The 18,695-nt window shown below is 39.6% G+C and overlaps 2 protein-coding genes across 2 annotated transcripts; one reads left to right on the forward strand and one right to left on the reverse strand.

The window, feature by feature from the left end:
• Positions 1–1,058: 1,058 nt before the first annotated feature.
• On the forward strand, positions 1,059–8,036 carry LOC115683513 (uncharacterized). Its single transcript, XM_030608045.2, has 8 exons — positions 1,059–1,437; positions 1,578–1,633; positions 2,384–2,546; positions 4,038–4,126; positions 4,935–5,067; positions 5,430–5,522; positions 6,791–6,893; positions 7,569–8,036. The coding sequence occupies exons 1-8, from the start codon at positions 1,234–1,236 to the stop codon at positions 7,973–7,975; spliced, it is 1,248 nt and encodes a 415-aa protein (XP_030463905.2). The 5' UTR covers positions 1,059–1,233; the 3' UTR covers positions 7,976–8,036.
• Positions 8,037–9,751: 1,715 nt separating this feature from the next.
• On the reverse strand, positions 9,752–17,674 carry LOC115683471 (kinesin-like protein KIN-12B). The gene is made up of 16 exons (XM_030607997.2): positions 17,205–17,674; positions 16,820–16,957; positions 16,650–16,733; positions 16,444–16,566; positions 16,295–16,354; positions 16,134–16,187; positions 15,954–16,046; positions 14,758–14,853; positions 14,412–14,557; positions 13,456–13,605; positions 13,244–13,373; positions 12,175–13,155; positions 11,977–12,075; positions 11,744–11,896; positions 10,860–11,660; positions 9,752–10,258 (listed from the first exon to the last, which is right to left on the reverse strand). The coding sequence occupies exons 1-16, from the start codon at positions 17,544–17,546 to the stop codon at positions 9,953–9,955; spliced, it is 3,756 nt and encodes a 1,251-aa protein (XP_030463857.1). The 5' UTR covers positions 17,547–17,674; the 3' UTR covers positions 9,752–9,952.
• Between the last annotated feature and the right edge of the window lie 1,021 nt (positions 17,675–18,695).

An 18,695-nucleotide genomic window follows, 5' to 3' on the forward strand; every position in this document is an offset into this window, starting at 1 on the left:
ACTTGGGATTGTGTGGTTAGGCGCACTGGTCCCAGGTTCGATTCCCCAGTTGAGCACTTTTGATTTAAGTGGAGGGCCATGGCGGTGGGTTGCTGTGCTAGTCTCTCTCGAGGAATAGTCGAGGTGCGCGCAAATGACCTAGACACCTCAGTTACCAAAAAAAAATAAAAAGAAGCAAAATGCCCGTATTTCAGCATGTGCAACGTGAGTTATGCCGAAGACCCTGGAGAAATTGGAAACTTTTATTCCTAAGAGCCAAGTAGGGTTCCAAGAGATTGCAATAACCAAGGACCCGGAAATCTATGTGAACCCAAAGACTTTGGGTCAAAGTAAACAGGACTCTGGGTCATGAGTCATTTACCTGGTACAATCAGTAAAGAAGATGATGAGTTCTCAGGGTCACAAAACTGTTCTTGGGCAGTCAGCTAAATTCCCAGTTAAATATCATAAGCAGTTCGAAATGCATACAACACTCAACATGATAGGCCTCTCGATCCTGAAGTATTTATGTTCTGACAGAATTTTGCCCTGAACCAGATGGTGAAATTTTGAGATTACCTGCAGTAGGGGAAACAAAGAAAAGAAAAGAAAAGAATTGTTCTTAATACATTATTAACTGACTTAGAAATAAGACCCAGCAGCATTTTCAACACGGCTTACCAGTAAATTGTAATATACAGTTGAAGCAGAGTTTAGAGAATTCTGCAAACGTTACAAACTTCATAACTAATGGAACTTTACTTCCAAGATTGAAATAGAACAGTGTGACTTCATAATTAACTGGGGCTTAAAGACTACTTCTTGCTTCTACTTTCATTCAAAAATCTAAAACAAAAGTAAAATTACTTTAAATATCGAGAAAAATATCGAGAAAAATATGGAAAAAATATTACAAGAAAATTCCATCAATCATAATCACCGCAGTTTTTTTAATAAAGAGCGAATATGAGTCAAAATGCAATGAAGTTTGAGTCAGGTCAATGTCGATTTAGTGCTGTTGATATCAGAATGATGTATCGTGTTTGTAATGGAAGATATCAAATGCCCAACAAAGGATAATCCCAAGATTGTGGCCATAAAAGGCGCAGCTCCAGAAATAAAAATAGTATTTTGAAATTCAAGATTATCACTTTGCGCTGCCAAAGCAAACAGCGTATAGTGCTGCGAAGAGTTTCCAGTCAGTGGTGGTCGTTGCGTTTGTCGTTGTTGTCAGTTGTTTCCGTTTTTGAGGATATGTTTGCCCAGAATTTACAGGACATGTCCTCGATATGTTCCTCTCTGCGACTTCTCTTGCCTCCTTGGAGACGCAAGGATGCTTACCTCGTCTTGGTCCCCTTGTATTCCAAGAGGCAGCATTCCCTCATCATCCGCGCAGTTCCTCCTCCTTCTTCCTGCTCGGAGAGCGACGGTTCAGCGCCGAAGCCGAGACGGAGCCAGGTACGCAGACAGCCACACACTCACTCTCCATGCGACTCTGAAGAGTGTAAAGGTGTTGGAGTGAAGATTGAGCTTAAAAACTGCTTCTTGACATTTTTGTGAATTGCCTCGTTTTTTGACTTCCGTGTTGTTAATGGTAGGTGGGTTATGATCCGGCCGAGGAGTTACTGGGGCTCGAGGTCGATCTGCCCTCAAGGTTAGCTCTCGCTGTCATCCTCATTTTGTCAGATGAGGGTCTGTAAGTGTAGGCCGAATTTATGTCGGTACTGCAATGCACGTTGCGTTGCCTTGATCCAACCATCGACTTTTGGTTCTGATTTCATTTGCCTGTGTTGGCTTTTCAGTGAAGCATGTTGTTGGGTCGCACAATATTTACTTTGTTGTTAACACAAATTAGCGTTTTACATAGTCGGAAAAGGTTTTGCTTCTTGATGTTGCAGCCACTAGTTGGCCGATGCAGACTTGCTTAAAAAAAACAACTAGAATGGCCTTGCAGTATAGCATGCATCCCGTCTAAACATCCACGAGCAGCAGGCACCATAGAGGGAGGCATTGATCAAGCATTTGAGCGAACACTTTTAACGATCGATTAAATAAATGTGAATGGCATCAGCTCGCCGAGCAAGTACCATGTGACAGCAGGATATATCGATATGCATTACAATGTACATATATGCAGTCAGGAAGATTTTAGTTCAGTATGAAGTCCCTTGCTAAACTAAGGTCTGCCAAAAGTTTGTGCTTGTTGTTGGTCCATAGGTATTGTTGAAGATTTTTCTTTTAGATCTCTGCATATATTATATGATCTTGCATGTTTAATTTTTCACACCAAAGTGTAGGTGCCACTGCATTTTAGCGTTTCACGATTTGGGTTCACACATTTGATCTCTGGTTTTCTATCTAACAGTATGAATTGTCACCTGACATACTTGATTCAAAATATCAGGAATGCCATTTCTGGCGCACCCCGACCAAGGTCCTGGTTTGGCCCTAGTGGCCAGTATATGAGAGAGCTGCCTTGCCCAAGTTGTCGGGGAAGGGGTTATACTCCTTGTACTGATTGCGGAATTGAAAGATCAAGACTGGACTGTTCACAGTGCAGTGGAAAGGTAACTTTTATTGTAGCGATCTTCCATAATTAATGTCAATTTGAACAGGGGAAGCTTGATCTTGTTCTCGACATTAATGCTGGTTAATGGTCTCCAAGCCATATTAGCTGGGATATGTAATTTTTCATGTAGACTGAAGACATTCAATCTGGATCTGTACTAGTGAATTCTTTTTTCAAAACCTATCAAGTGGAGGCCAATTACTTTGCTAGTAGTTCTCAGCAAGTATTAGAGTTGAGAATAGACATATATAGCTACAGTCTTTTTCCAATTTTAATTGACAAGTCCTAACAGCTGTTTAACGAAAGTCAGACTGGTTTTTCATGTGCGAGTTCTTACAAGTTCCTTTCAGTTTCTTTGGTTTACTCAATACACTTAGATTGATACATCATGATGAAAAATGCGAGGAATATATAATAAGTAGAGATCTCCCATTGCCTATATAGATTCTGTTCCGGCAATTATGATCTGGTGAAGTAGAAGTCAGGTGGCTAGGAAGGGCAAGAATGTAAGGTAAAGATGAAGTTCGAATAATATTACGTAGATACGTTCTATCATATAATAGACTTGTCTTATCATATTGCAGAAATATGCATTAGGTTAATGTCTATTGCACTTGCACAAGATTTTTACTTTTTGCATTGTACATACTTCTATTGGATTCATCGTTGGAGGAAAACTGCCACCTTGACTTCTTTATGAGTGGTTAAAATAGCTCATAGAAATAGGAATATCCATTATTAAATTTGAGTAGAAGATTCAAAAATAAAAAACTGATAAAATTCTCCACTGACCATTTTGATTGAGGCACCATTGTTGAATCAAAGTATTGCATTTAATTGTTTTCATTCAATTTGCACTAGTTGGTCAACTTGGCCACAACTGTAGGTGGACAGGTATTTTGACATTGATTAGATGACTATGCTCTGAATATCGGTGCTACATTAATATACTTACCACTGATGGAAGAATGGACAGTTCATACTTATCTGACAAAAAAGGAAGTTCTAAGTCAAAATAAGTCGGTAAATGGAAACCCGAATTGGTCTAAAGAATAAGAACTTAAACTGCACGATCATGATTTAGTTCTGTGTTGCTGAGTGATGAAACATCTAGCTTAAATGGGTGGGCTAAATTAATTTCTTATACATTTTTCTTATGGGGGTAGCCTACCTAACTTGATCACCTATCTGAACAAACAGCAGCAATGGCATGTTACTGGCTGGTGCTTATGTCCCTCCCTCCCTCCCTCTCTCTCTCTCTCTCTCTCTCTCTCTCTCTCTCTCTCTCTCTCTCGTTGTCATGCAGCAATATTTGCTCAAAGTCATCCGTTAGCTCATATCTTTCACAAATCCCCTGAATCTACTGCAAAGGCTGATCATGCTTTTGTTAGATAATTTCTGTCATGAGCAATCCTAAAATCAGAGTCACGTGAAATTGTTGTCCTCTGTCCACAATGTACCGGATTGACTTGGCTGATCATTTCAACAGGGTATAGTGACCTGCCGTCGGTGCTTGGGCGAATGTGTTTTATGGGAAGAATCAATTGATGAACAACCTTGGGAGAAAGCCCGATCCATGTAACCTCATTACCTCCTGCTTTAAGTTTATTTAGTTATGGTCTGTAAAAGTCGTGTTTCCTCTTCTTAAATCAATATTATAGAGCATCCGCACTTATTAAGACCTTCTGGTAACTCTGTAGCTCCCTTTCCATTTTAATTTTTATCATTTTGTTGGAATTCCTTATTCTAGCAATGGAAATTCGTTATTGTAGTCATTTTAGTATGCTACAATTCCTTCAATTTGGTAGTGTTCTAGTTTATCTGTGTTTGCAATATTTGAGCTGAAGAATTTACTGAATGTATGCAACTTTTTATTATCATGTTAAAGTTTGAGCATGATCTACATCGACAAAGAAACTTACCTTCGGTGGATAAATTATGGGCCACTAAAAGATTCTGCTTATCTCATGGACAAGCAAGCTGAAGCTCAAGTTAGTGGCTACTAGATAATGTTTGCACTTGGTGGTGTACCGAATCAAATGTGCCCTTATATTTGAGCTATGTTTTACAGAGCGTGGAGATGACTGTTGGAACTCCACAATTCCTTTAAAACTTCCATGTCTCTTTGTTTTTTCTGTTATAGTTCCATGAAAATGCGTTCTTCTTGTTTAGGTCTATTATCTATTAGTGACCTTCCCTAGGAATTCGGCTCCACAAATGGGGTTTGTTGGGTAATGAAACGTCTTGTGGATGGCTGTTTGCATCTTGTTCCCACTGGTGGTAAGGTGCGACTTTGAGGTGCCACTCGGTGGTCATAGAGACAATTAAACTTTTGGTAATAAATTGACAGTTCAGACAATTTAACTTTTGCTCTTATTTCCTACAGTTCTCCATTCAAAGTGAAGGAGGATGATGAAGTTGATAATCTAGACATAAAGCTGGATGTAAGGAAAAAGTCAAAGCGAGTGTACCAGTCAACATCTCCTGAAGTTGGTCTGAAGATCAGCCGAGCACTTAAAGTTAGTTTGCCACTTCATCTGTAGTTAGCCAAAATATGGATCGAGAAATTTTCGGGGTGCATTTATGTATATTTCCTATTGTTAGACACTGTAACGCCAGCATAAGTTATGTAGCTGTATTTGGCAGTTGATATTAGTTGAATTATAAGTGGGTTCTTGTGAAGAGATGTTACAAGCTAGAAAGTACAAATTTATCACATCCATCACAGGATCATTCATAATATGCACATTATTGGTGATGAAGGATTGCAATTACTGCTGTAGGGCATTTATATGTCTGGGGGGAGGTATTTTTTTGACTTTCAGACACTGCATTTTTTGTGATGACATGTTGTAACCTCTTTGCTTATTGCTGATATCAGAGTCTTAATGAGAAAACTGGACTATTTAGCAACAGAATGAAGATCATTCACCGTGATCCCATGCTTCATGCACAAAGAGTGGCTGCAATCAAGGTTTGTTTTTCTTCTCTGAAACACCCTTTCACCTGAAGTTGTTTGTACTTTTTTCAGAGTCTTTTTTGGCCTTCCATAATGTCAATTGCATGAGCATAGCAGTACTAAGGATTGTGAATCCCATGTTGGTGCTGATGTCTGCTTCCAATTCCACGTAAAGATAGAGAAATTTCCTATGAGGCTTCCACCAAATTTTACCTTTTCAACAGTGTTGAAGAATTATCCCACATCAATTGACAATGGGTTCTAAATGTTCTTTATATTCATATGGTCTCTCTCCACCTAATAGTTTAAGTTTTTGGGTTGGACTTTCTAAAATGGTATTAGAGCCAATGCTGTTTCTTTCGCGAATGCGCATGGTAAAAATTTCATGTGAACGTGCGATGTCAAAATTTCACGTGCTACTCGTAATCCGGCTTGCGCGTGAGTGGGGTGTTGAAGAATTATCTCACATCGATTGACAATGGGTCCTAAATGCTCTTTATATTCACGTGGTCTCCCTCCACCTAATAGCTTAAGCTTTTGGGTTGGACTTTCTAACAAACAGTTATACCTGAGTTTGCTTCTAGTGTTCTCTATCTGACATGCTTTTTAGTAGGATAAGTCCAACAACTTTGTCTCTTAAGATTGATGCTTTTGATGTGGTGACGCCCATTGCCCTTAATTTCTGCATTTGCAGCCTGTATTACCAAAATCAATTAATTTAAGTTTGCTTCTGCACTGGTGCATCAATTTCTATGAACAATGCATTCTGCTTTGTCAAGATGGATCTAGGTGGTTGTTCCAAACTTCTTAGGTTCTTTCAAATAGAAGTTTACACATGGAAGCAACGTGTGATAAAAATATAGAGGTTTTGGACCCATTACGCAAGTCTGCACCTACCAGTGTCCTCTCTTCCAGCATCATCGGCAAATCAGCCCAATATCCAGTAATCACTCAAGTGTCACAAACAAGGCCAAAATCCGGCCAAATTCCACTATCAACCAGTCCAATTTTACTTGGTAGAACTTCTTGTATAGACTTCTCTCTTCACTAAACCCATAGAACTTCTATGGTTCCTCCATATGAGACTTTTCTGCCACTGCATTTCACTCAAAGAATTTGTCAGCAATCAAGCATAATTGCAATTTCATGAAAATTGTCATCAGTGCTATCCTATCCTATTGATTATCAGGATGTTATGAGAAGCTCGTCTCTTTTCCAAGTTTATTTGTCTGTCTAGAAATAAAATTCAAGTGTTAAAGAATTTGTTATTTTGCGTCATGAAGAAAGCCAAAGGAACTCCTGCAGCAAGGAAACGTGCTTCTGAACTGCAGAAAGCTTTTTTCAGTGATCCTGAAAACCGCCGAAAGAGGAGCATAGCCATGAAAGGTAAGTTTGTATAAGATATCAGGTGTGTTTAGTTTTAAATAGTCATTGATGTGAATTTTGATCCTCTATAGAAGATTTTCTGCGACATTATGACAGCATGTGTTTCCTTAGTGAACGCCTTTAAGTCGTTAAGAGGTGAGCGTGTTTTGCTCCTAGAATGATGAGGAAGACTACCATCTCTTCCAGATTATTTCATAATCTGCAGTCTCTCCTTGAAGCACAAAGAGATAAGGAGATAGAGGCGATTTTCCTTTCTCGACCTTCCATCAGCGACACTCCCTCTTAAATTCATCGACTGCTGATCCCCAAGGTGGCAAATGATTTAGATCAGGTGTTGTACCTGATACAGGTGTCATCTCTAAGACACCGAGCCAAATGCTTTTTAAAATGCTTGTTTCATGATTTGGTCCGCCTCATTTCGCTGCATTGAACCGTGTTGATCAACATGCTTAAAGTTACCCCTTTAAAAATGCTGCTGCTAGAAGTTTACTTTCGGCGCGTCGATACTTCAAAACTTCACCGATATCGTATTTGTTTTGGAATTGTATATTGTCAAACTGTTGGCCCTATACTTGCGACTTGCAAGCAGAGTTTGTTTCCTCGCTCTCTTTAGAGAAGCAGATCCACTCTTCCTTTTAGCTATATGAGAACTTGTGTCCTGTATTTTCCTTGCAGGCATTAGATTTTACTGCTCATACTGTGGACGCGAAGGACATAGGAGGCATTATTGTCCAGAACTAAGGGACAGTTTGATCGACAGGCGTTTCAGATGTCAGGTCTGTGGAAAAAAGGGCCATAATAGAAGAACTTGTAATAAGCCAGGGTGGAGATACACCAAAAGCCCCGCCGCTAAGTCTCCTCATTGCAGAATCTGCAGTCAGAGTGGCCATAATCGCCGGACGTGCCCTAAGAGAGTCAGGGCCATTCGAGTCAGTAATGATATGAAAATTAGACTGATTTCCGCGAGAAAGACGTATACTTGTAGGTTATGCCAATGTAAAGGACACAACATTCGAAGTTGTCCTAGTAGAGATTCAGATAAGTCAGCTGTCAAACTTCAATCTGACAGACGAAACAAATGAGAAGTATTTTTACAGATTGCAGAAATTGCAAATGAGTAGAGCATGAATGGAAATTCTCCTACACTTTTCATTTACCTCTTGAAGGTATTGTCCGAGTCCGGCGAAATCTGTTGCACATCATCCAACTTTAACTTTCAGATAAGTGTATTGCTGCTTCATGTATTGGCACTATGAATTCTGGGACAAAAGCAGCTGAGAGATCACTGAAATATGAGATGACCAGTGAGAGTCAAATGTAAAAAGGCTTAGAAAGAACCGAAGAAATGGAACAGCATACAATGTGCACAATCAGCATCATGCCCAAGTTCCAATGGTTTTGCTTGAGATTTTCAATGGATTAGTAAGTTCTGTCTTTGGAAAAATAACTTTTCCTATTTCACAAATTAATAACTCCATAAATTGATTGGCAATGTTTCTCAAGTTACAATATGAAAAAATGAATATTAAAAGTAAATTTTTCGATATGGTAAGTACCCTTTTTTAACTGAAAATGTATGTACTTATTAGTAACTACTGATTTTCATATGTTACTGGTAACTTTGAATTTTGAAAAGTTATTTTGGACTTAGTTAATTCTCGAGTTCGATATTTAATTTCATATAAAAAAATTGAAATTGTCTAAGTCAGTAATTTGTAATTCCCTCAATATGGCTTCTAAATTGTAATATAGAAAAGTAAGAAATTCATGTGGATAATAATCCATTACCGTGACTAGTAAATTTTCAAGTAAGAGTATCTAGTGTTGCACATCCATATTAATATTAACATCAATTCACACTGAACTTACTCCCAAAACATCTATATGTCAATAACTTTTTACCCAAGACAATAAATTTTATAATGATGCAAGAACCGGCCATCATCATTAGATTCATCTTACGGATTCAAATCTTGTTTTGGCGGGCACGACATGCTTGTGATCCTTTTTTTACGGCGGGTAGAGGGACATCACCGTTGAGTGCGACACCGTGAGAACTAGTTTTCCAATTTTCCTAAAGGGCAAAATGACCTCTCTTTCTTTGGAATTCAATATAAAAAATCTTCACATATCATGAAAAGAAGTAATTAATCTCACAGAGAGTCCACAGCACATCAATTTCGGTCTCTGAACATAACTTATGGTATAGTCTCGTAATTTACTGCCCAACACATAATTTATTCTGTGGGACATCACTATCCCGAAATTTATAGCAGTGACCCAAAAGTACCATCTGTCCGTAATGGCCCTTAAAAATCAGTAGACTCGTTCAAAAGAGGGCGAGGCCAAGGTCGTAGCGAAAATTTTGAGAAGTGCAATTGAGATGGACAAGGCAGAGAGAGCCTCATGGGGTATGCAAGAACTGCATTCCAGGGAACATGATTGATCTGATCCGAACTCGAATAGCAAATAACTGCGTTCGGTTTTGGTGATCTTTCCGTCGTTCCACTGTCTCCGCGTCCGCCCGACTATAATCACTAAAACCAGGAATTAAAGCATGGAGTCTTCTTCACAGTGCTCCGAGTTCATTTCAAAAAATTTCAGTTTCTTCTAGCCTAACTTATGTTTAATATGGAGAATACCCTTATTAAGGGAGAAAATGTCATGACTACTTGTGCACCGTGTTCAACCAAAAATCCCTTTGAAAACAAAGAACAGTTCGGCTTGTTACTGTGCATAACAAATGTCTGACCTAACCACAACCGTTCCGACGGTTGTTTTCTTTCAAATGCTAGAAAACAATGATGGACGACGAATAGGAAGAGGGTCGACACTGGTCCAACCAAAGACAATTTGAATAAAAGAATGAAGCCATGTCACTTTATATGTAAGAGTTGGAAAGTGAGGATCTAACATTTTGATGATACAAAGCTTATAAAGAGAACCAAGACACTGGTCCTCACAATCAATGCGAAAAAGGGTTGACTAGAAGGAGCTGCCACGAGGGTCCTATGTAACACATACATACATACATGACTCAGCAATTACATTTCTCTTCACTATATATTGCAACTATCGTATCCCATGAACCATGATTTAGGCTCCACAAGTCTAGACAACTCACTGTCTTCACCACCGTAAAACTCTTTGAACTCTTCTTTCCACTGCTGGTCGTCCGCATTTTGGGGCTCGCCCTTGTCGTATTTGGCCACGGTGAAATCAGCAGCTCCGCATGCCTCATTAGGCAATCTAGACTCTGCTAGGAGGCGGTTCACAGTCTGTATCTCAGTTTGGTGCTCTTTTTTCAACTTATCTATCTCTTGGTAAGCCTTCTGAGTTTCTTGCTCGGCCTCCGTAGCTCGTTTCTGCAGCATGTTAAAACTCCACATCAGATTATCATACTACAATTCATAGAAAACCGGGTTATTAGCATTATTAACCCCCCGTAGACATCGGCTGCATATGAACCAAAATACGTTCCCTGACTACTCTCATATTCCTTGATCTTCCATACCTAAATAGTGAAAACTACCAGGTTCGACTAAAAAAATTACAATCTTAAAGAACTTTTCCTTCAGCCTATGTAAAACTTTGCAGGCCCAAAGAGAAAGCAAATCGTATTAAAAAATAACATATGCCCAATGTTTACATGAGTATATAAGACACATCATCATGTATAGCTCCCCAAATAGCAGATGTCATGATGTTCTTCACTGTTCATATAAAAGTAATGGAAGATGCAAATCTATTTGTCAATTGAACTCTCAAGAAAACTACACGAATCAGTGAGCAGTACTGCATGCCACATGCGCTGCCCTGATGCCAGTGATGAGTGGATGTGGCTTAGCACATATCATGAAGTTCACACACCAGCCACAAATTAGAAGGTGCAATATGAGGCAAACAATACAACCCAGCTTTGTAAAAGCAGGAAGTTCCAGCAAGTAAAGAAAATGCAAAAGTCACCTGGGCTGAAGCAACAGCTTCTTCTGCTTCTTTAAGCCTCACGAGTAATTCACCTGCTGCCTGCACAGCTTCAGCAGTATCATGCAGTTGAGATTTAAGTTCTCTGTTCTCATCCCTCATGTATCTCCTCTCTTTTTCTCTTTCCACTTTCAGAGCTGATATTTCTGCAGCAAGGGCATTTATAAACTTAGATTCAGCACCTCGCACACCAGCCTTAGCCGCTGCCTTCTTCACGTCATCTATACCATCCTGCATTCTTCTATGCCTTGCAAGTAACTGAATATGTTTCTCTTCAAGATCGGCATACTGTTCAAGCATCCTTGTTTGCCCTTCCATAGCCCACTGCATTGCTTCTTTCAAATCTTCTGCACACTTTTTCTCAGTTTCGTATTCCTGCTGCCACTTTACAGCTTGTGACCTGCTAGCTTCAAGCTCCATCCTCAACTCTTCAGTGAGTGATATCCATTTGCTCTCTGCTTCAGTCCAATGCTTTCTCTCTTGTTCGAATTTCTGTTCAGCGCTTTCTTCATTGGACTCTGGGACTGTGCTTAACGATGGAGCTGAACTGGGTCCACATGGATAATCCAATAAAAGTGGCGGACTGCGTTTCGTACCCATTGAAGTGGAAGCATCCATATAATACTGGAGCTGGCTTCTTAAGTCTTGAATCTCTTCCAGCAGTACTTCCCTTTCCCCATTATTAAAGAAGTTTTGATATTGCTCCAGTTCATCTTGCAGTCTTTTTAGCTCGATCTTTGACTGCAAAACTTCAGGATGGTTTTCATATTTCTCCTTCAGAAGCTGAAAACAAAGGAAAGAACTTACACTATTTCATCACATTGACTCTATAATATATGTGCAAATACTTTAGAGCAAAACTCTACCTTGTACTCGTGATTAAGAGAGGCAAATTCTTCCCCCATAAACTCTTCAGTTGGCATAACACCATCCATGAGGCTCTCGAGACGAAGTATTTTATCCTCTCTTGTCTGTGCTATTATAGCGCTGCATTCTCTCTCATGTTTGAATTGTTGTACCTGTAAAAGATTTCCCAAAATGGTCAAACTTTTAGTTCTTACTAAGTCAAGTCTCAGAATGGCACGTTTAGCAAACCTACCAAGCGGTTAAGCTGCATTATCTCTGCTGCTTGTTTCCCACAAAATTCTTCTAGTGCCATTTCCCTCCTGAAAGATCCTGCCAAAACTTTTTCCACTGCCTGTATGACATATGAGAGATTGACATCACCTTTTCTTCTATGATACAGATTAGTCAGGTATGGGGAAAATAGTTCAAATTTTGCAGCCTTTAGGTTTACCTTGGGAACTTGCTTCTTTGATTTCTCACTGGACTCGGACCCACCAACTGGCACCATCTGCAGGTTGCCCCCGTCAACATCTTTAATATCTGTCTGTGTTCTGGTTCTGCAATTCCTGCACAAGTAATCCACTGGAGCTTCGACAACCATCGGGTTGTCTTCCAATGAAACTTGCACTCCTGTGTCAACTTTGATAACAGGAACAATTGACTTAGATTCTGCAGGTTTATATGAAAATCTGAATGACGACCTTCTCAGAGCTGAACTCTTGCGTTCCATTATTTCAAGACCGCGTTGGAGGCTTGCTGCCAAGTGTTCAGTAGGTACAAGGTAGCTACTGCTCCTCTGTGTAGGCAGGTGATGTGATGAGCTCTTATTTAATGATTTTGGAGAAGAAATGCGCAGACCTCCTTGCTCTATGGAAGTGTCATTTTCCAAATTCTTCTGTGATGCAGTCAACATGGACGAAGTCCTGAGACTTTTTCGGCTTGAGTTGGTGATTCTAGGGGAAACACTCGGAGTTGGAGACTTCAGAGGAGATGTCTCACTAACAGTGACGTTAAGGCCAGATGGGGAGAGACAATTCGTTGAACTGTTCAGAGAAACAACCGGTGCTTCTCCATCATCCATTTTAACATCCAAGGAGTTTAACTTTTCTCCTTCAAATAGATGCTTGGAGGAGGTAATGTCTGAGGATTCTACAATAGGATCTCCAAGGTCTTCCACATCAGGTTGTTCAGAAACTCCTTCCATATCTCCACAACTAGATGACTGCAAGCCCACTTGATGACAGAGCCTCTCGACTGCCTCTTCATCTATTTCCATCTCCTCATCACTATCATCATCAGCATGAGGTAATGTCATTGGGTGGTGGAGACTCAATTTCAGAAGATGCAAACTCCTCCTAACATCCTTTCCCGTTAAGTAATGTTTTGAGTCACTTGGGTTATTGCCGTTTGCCTTCATTCGAAGTAGCTCATCCTGTAGATTATAGGAAGGTAAGATTTTCCAATAAATTTGTGACTGCTGCTAGGAACACAAGCTGGCAAGAACAGCAAGGATCATATACCTTCAATTGCCTTATCACCTCACGCAAAAATTTCACATCCTCCCGCATTACTTCATTCACAACTGCTTTATTTTTTATGGACTTTGCATGCTGTGCAAATCTCAAGGTACTAAATGTCTCACTCTTGCAGCTGTAATATATATCCAAGTAAAGATCCATATTCAGAAAAGAGGATAATTTTCTTGTTCTATTGAAATGCTCAGGAGAATTACCTTTGCGCAGGAGATATAGCGCAAACCATTGCTAGCTTTGCATTTCCACCAAGAGATTCCTGTAACAAGAATGTCAACTTGGAGTCTCTGTATGGAATATGCCTTTGCTTCCCAGTTTGCGAAATTTCAGCAAGAATGTTTATCAAATTTCTGCATTGCTCAAAAGTAACTTAATTAGTATAGCATTAAAAAAGTCTGCATCCTACAAAAAAAGAGCATTCACACTATCATGATACTCTTGTATGCAAACAAATAGTCTATAACTAAGCAAACACAATATGCAGAATACATATAAAAGGTGCCTGTAACTGAGAAAACACGATAACCATAAAGCACCTTTTGATTGAGACTTGCGTAAGGCTATGGAAGCTTGCAAAAGACTCCATATGAATGCAAAAAAACGAACAAATGGACTTCTGATACAACTATTTCGGAAAGGAATTAAGCCAGTTTAATATAGCCAACAGCCTTGTCAAATGCTATTCAACTCCAAATTCTTAAGCAAAAAGCTAAAAACAGAAAATGTATTGTACTTAAGCTCTACTGTCCATAACCATGCCTACATCCTAGTTACTTTAGTAATGTCATTGAGTTAAGTGATGAAATCTTAAGAATCACTGTCGATGCCAATAAGCAAGATGAAAAGGTTAGATATCTTTGCTTCTCGGATAGATTCTGTTCAACATAATATTTTTGGCAAATTTCAAAGTACTGTCTTTATATCTTTCATTCAAGTTATCCCCATGCAATAATACTAGGACACCACTTTCCTAACCACCTACATGTTTCTTAATAATATACTTTTTTAACTTTTCCACAGATTGTAAACCAAACCACCAGCAGTACTCCTGTTCAAGCTTTTTTAAATCATCTAAAATTAATGAGTCATTCAGGATTTCGCAGAAGATAAATTTGCATTAGGGGAATAATCGCAATCAAAAAGAAATGACCCATACCCAAGCTGTGAGAGTGAACGATTTATATTCCCAGCTTCCTTTAATCGTTCTCCTGCAGCTCCTGTTAACTTCTGCCTTTCCGATCCAGCCAGATCGACGAGATTAATTCTACTTGTTTTGAAACTGCTCATTCCATCAGCCATGCTCTGTAATCAAGAGGAGAGAAACTTTTAGAGAAAAGTCATAGCACCCCACAATTTTACAGTACTTGTCAAGTTTGGCAATTGCTTCGTTTTAAAGCTGCTTATTCCGTAAGCCATGCTTTGTAATCAAGAGGAGACTAACATTCAAAGAAAAGTGGTGGCACTCCACAATTTTCTAGTACATCTAAATTATTTCTGTTTACCTTGCATCGGGACTCAATTATGCATGTAAACACACTGTGTGAGCGAGAACTCTCTGCATTTATGCTGGTAGCACCTGTTCTCCTGTTTGACAGTCCCTGCACCGGTAATGGTTGTTTAGGAGATTATGCCGGACATTATTATATCACAACCTTATTTCTATATTAAAGTGCATTCGCCTTAAACTTTTTCTCCAAAAATCACCATTCATGTGTTTCTTAAATTCATCTCGGAGAAACAAAACAGCCATTAATAATAGCAACGAACCAATAGCTCTAAAACTCAAACTTGGAAACTTCTTTTGATATTTTGGATAGGAAAAGACATGGAAACAGAAATGCAAAAGACAAGCAAGCTTAGCAAACTTCGGAACTTGTTTAGAATTCTGACTCAGTTTCTTTAATCTATTGTCGTGATGTACGGTCGCACAATTTAATGGTATTGTCTTAGGAATCACCCTTAGATCACCGATTTCGATCCAGATATTTGAAGGAACCACAACTTTGGAGTAAGCACGCAAAATTACTAACAGTTGTAGGTAGGGGTGTCATGGTGATAAATTATTAATTAACCACGCTCCCTCCCCCCCCCCCCCTAAAAAAATAATAATAATAAGAGTTCAATAATCAAGACATTTGTATGTTTATAGGTCCATGCCAGTCAGATACGTTCAGAAATCAAGACATTTCTATGTTTAACAGTCTATGCCAGTCAAATTCTACACGATTGCCAAATCCAAAATGGTGCATATGGGCAGATTAGTTGGCAACAAATACAAATCACTGCCCAATGGAGAAATGAGTCACACGTATCAAAATAGTCCTTCAACATTACTGTTTTGAACTCTACATGATGTCAGAATTATAAAAATACGATTCAACAGGACCAAACGACATGTTGTAAAGGGATGTCTAGTACAATGAACTAAACAATTATTCAAGCTGACTGGATGAACTTGAATTCTGTTACAACTGCAAGACCATATGACATGTTCTAAATGTAGATGAATGAATGACCAAGACAGTTCCTCACAATATTCCAAGTAATTGACATAAAAATCTGATTACCTCCCTTAATATAACGTAGAAATATTTATCAGGAATATCCCCGGACGACTAAGAAACATTATAATAGAAGTTCTGACATGCAATGCCAATAATAGAATCTGTATTAACTCAACAAGATTCTAGATTCATACCCGTAGTAAGAGTTGGTTCACATCCTTCATAGAGCACACGCTTTCCTCAGTGAGGTTTTCGACGTATACACCAGATTTGACATCTTCTCTTATCTGGGTTAGGAGAAGAGTGATGAGACTTTATGTGGATTTCTTATATTATAGTGTTACAGAGGTTATATTAAATTTCAGTAATCTAACCTGAAGATTTCTCTGATTTGGATCCAGTAAATCGGTTATCTGTTCATTGTATATCTACAAATATGAAATGTTGAGTGATGAGATATGGTAAACTGGTACTGCATGGTATAAGAGACTTAAGAAAAATTAATTCAAAAAAAATAAAAACCCCAAAAAAAAACCTCGAGAAATGAACAGCGACATTGATATTTGAGCTGTTTGTCAGCATGCTTAATTTCTTCCTGCACACAAAAAGTAAGACTTTGCACTATGACGGTGCTCAGCACAAGTGAAGTGCCTTTAAAAATTACCACATAGGAGCAATTTTCACCTCATTTATACGGGCAAAGAGGCACTCAAGAATACGAGGAGTTAAGCCTTGTTGGTTCAACAACTTATCTTGCAATAATGCTTGTGCTGGACCCCACATCGTGTAAGTTTTCCCACTTCCAGTCTACCAAAATAGATATGTAACGGTCAATGACATAACTGGATCTATATGTGATTACAAACAGATCAGAAATGTAGATTAAGTACCTGGCCATAAGCAAATATGGAACTATTAAATCCGGCCAAGCAATTTTCAACGAGAGGGCCGCCTACAAGCTCAAAAATATCGAGCTGCAATAACAGAATGCAAACTGATGTTTTAGTCCATTTCTCAGGTAAAGATGGATCACGAGTTGTTTGAGATGAGCTACAAGTACCTGCGACGCCTCTGCGTCGGCCACAGCATCAAATGTGAATGTTTGACCATTAATTGTCACAGAGTCAGTAGACACCTTTTGCACTATCATATCGCCTTCTTCTTCATCATGGTTTTGCGGCCGCATCCTTACTACAACCTGACCATTACGCTAAAATCAGCAGAAGTATATCTTTGCAAAGCACTGCTTCATTCAGATGCAAAAATGAATCAATTGAAGGCTAAATATAGTAAATCTGTTGCTCTACACACTACCAACGAATGCAGAGAAAACTTCTAGTTCAATTTTGACAACATTCAACCAAGTTTCACTCCATTTCCAGCAACCAATCACCGTGCACCGCAAAAAACGAAGCAAGATCGCGGAGCTACAAGACCTAATTTACCTTCACCCCGGAATCGGAGGCTCCAGCTAGGGCATTCTCCGCAACCGCCTCCATGCTGAGCTTCCGCTTCAGCGGATTGGACGAGGGCGGCCGCGGGGGCAGCGGGCACCTCGCCCTCGCGGCGGCGGTGGCCGCGGTGGCCGGCGAGGCCTTCTTGTCCGAGCCCATGGAGTTCGGATCCGGCGGCGGGGTGTTCTCCTTGCACCGGCTCTGCTTCTTGGACGACGACGACGACGACTTGCTCTTCGGCGGCGGCGGCGGCGGCGAGTCGTAGGCGGGCGGCGGCGGCGCCTGCGCTTCCCTGAACACGGCCGCGCCTTTGGGCAGCATGAAGTGCTTCATCGTCGAACTGCTAGACAGAGAGAGAGAGAGAGATCGCGAGCGTCTCTGTGGCGAGAGCTAGGGTTTGAGGAGGGAGGAGACAAGGCAGCGACAGAAGAGAGAGAAAGGCAGAGAGGAGAGAGAGAGAGATGTAGCCGTTGGGGAGGAGATTTTTGAAATTGGGGGGGGAAGTTTCCGGTGGAGAAGATGATGATGAGGTGACGTCGCACGTGCCGAACTCCCCCTTCAAGCGTGCGAGCTCGAGCTTGTTTCTGGGATCTGGAGCGGGGGTGGATTTGTAAAATCGCGGCCACTGCCACCGCCACTGACCCCAATCTGATTTAAATAATTACAAAAATTCACGACTATATTTATTTTTGAAATAATCACAAAAACAGTTTCTGAACTTTGATCAAACGTGAAATGGGATCCAAAAACTTTTAATTTATTCAATATAATTCATGAACTTTAGCCCAATATTCAATATAGTCCTGGACTTTTGGTGCATGTTCGATATAGTCCTCGAACTATAAGAAAATATTCAATGTGATCCTTGAACTTAAATTAATTGAAGGACTATATTGAATATTTTCATATAGTTTAGGGATTAAATTGAACATGTACCAAAAATTCAGAGATGATATTGAACAAATTAAAAATTCAGGGACCGCATTGCACATTAGGTTAAAGTCCAAGGATCACATCGAACAAATTAAAAATTCATGGACTGTTTGTGTCATTTTTCCTTTATTTTTAGAAATTATGCGGTATATAAAAACTTTAGAATATAAATAAGGCGATGGAATTATTTTGGAATTATTCAGCTAGCACTTAATAGCCCCACGACCCATCTCGAATCAACAGTTCGAACTTGTTAAAGTTGATGGTATGGAATTAACTTTCTTTCCATGATAATTTTTAAATTCTTAAATGGGATCATGTTAATTATGTAATGACTGCATATTTAAAATTCAAGAGCAAAAAAACAAATGAAAATTGCACTAGGCCGGGCCAAAGTCATTGCGATTCCAACTTGAGACTTGCAAGATGCTCCGTGAGCCTCTATATATTTGGGTTTTCACACGCTCGTATTCTCGGATTACTACTAAAAAAAGAGTCGTTTCGATTGGAGATGAACTCTTATTTCACTAGCACGATGAAAACAGGTTA

This window comes from Syzygium oleosum, unplaced genomic scaffold (assembly GCF_021117445.2).
Source record: "Syzygium oleosum isolate NSW1041296 unplaced genomic scaffold, Sole_v2.1 Sole_v2.01, whole genome shotgun sequence".
Classification (NCBI taxonomy): Eukaryota; Viridiplantae; Streptophyta; class Magnoliopsida; order Myrtales; family Myrtaceae; genus Syzygium; species Syzygium oleosum.

Coding starts and splice junctions, on each gene's coding strand:
- LOC115683471 (XM_030607997.2), bottom strand. CDS start 17,546: ATGAAGCACTTCATGCTGCCCAAAGGCGCGGCCGTGTTCAGGGAAGCG. Junction 16,567..16,649: donor CCATATTTGCTTATGGCCAG/GTACTTAATCTA, acceptor CTATTTTGGTAG/ACTGGAAGTGGGAAAACTTA. Junction 13,606..14,411: donor CGTTCACTCTCACAGCTTGG/GTATGGGTCATT, acceptor TGAGCAATGCAG/AAATTTGATAAACATTCTTG.
- LOC115683513 (XM_030608045.2), top strand. CDS start 1,234: ATGTTTGCCCAGAATTTACAGGACATGTCCTCGATATGTTCCTCTCTG. Junction 5,068..5,429: donor AGATCAGCCGAGCACTTAAA/GTTAGTTTGCCA, acceptor TGCTGATATCAG/AGTCTTAATGAGAAAACTGG. Junction 5,523..6,790: donor AAAGAGTGGCTGCAATCAAG/GTTTGTTTTTCT, acceptor TGCGTCATGAAG/AAAGCCAAAGGAACTCCTGC.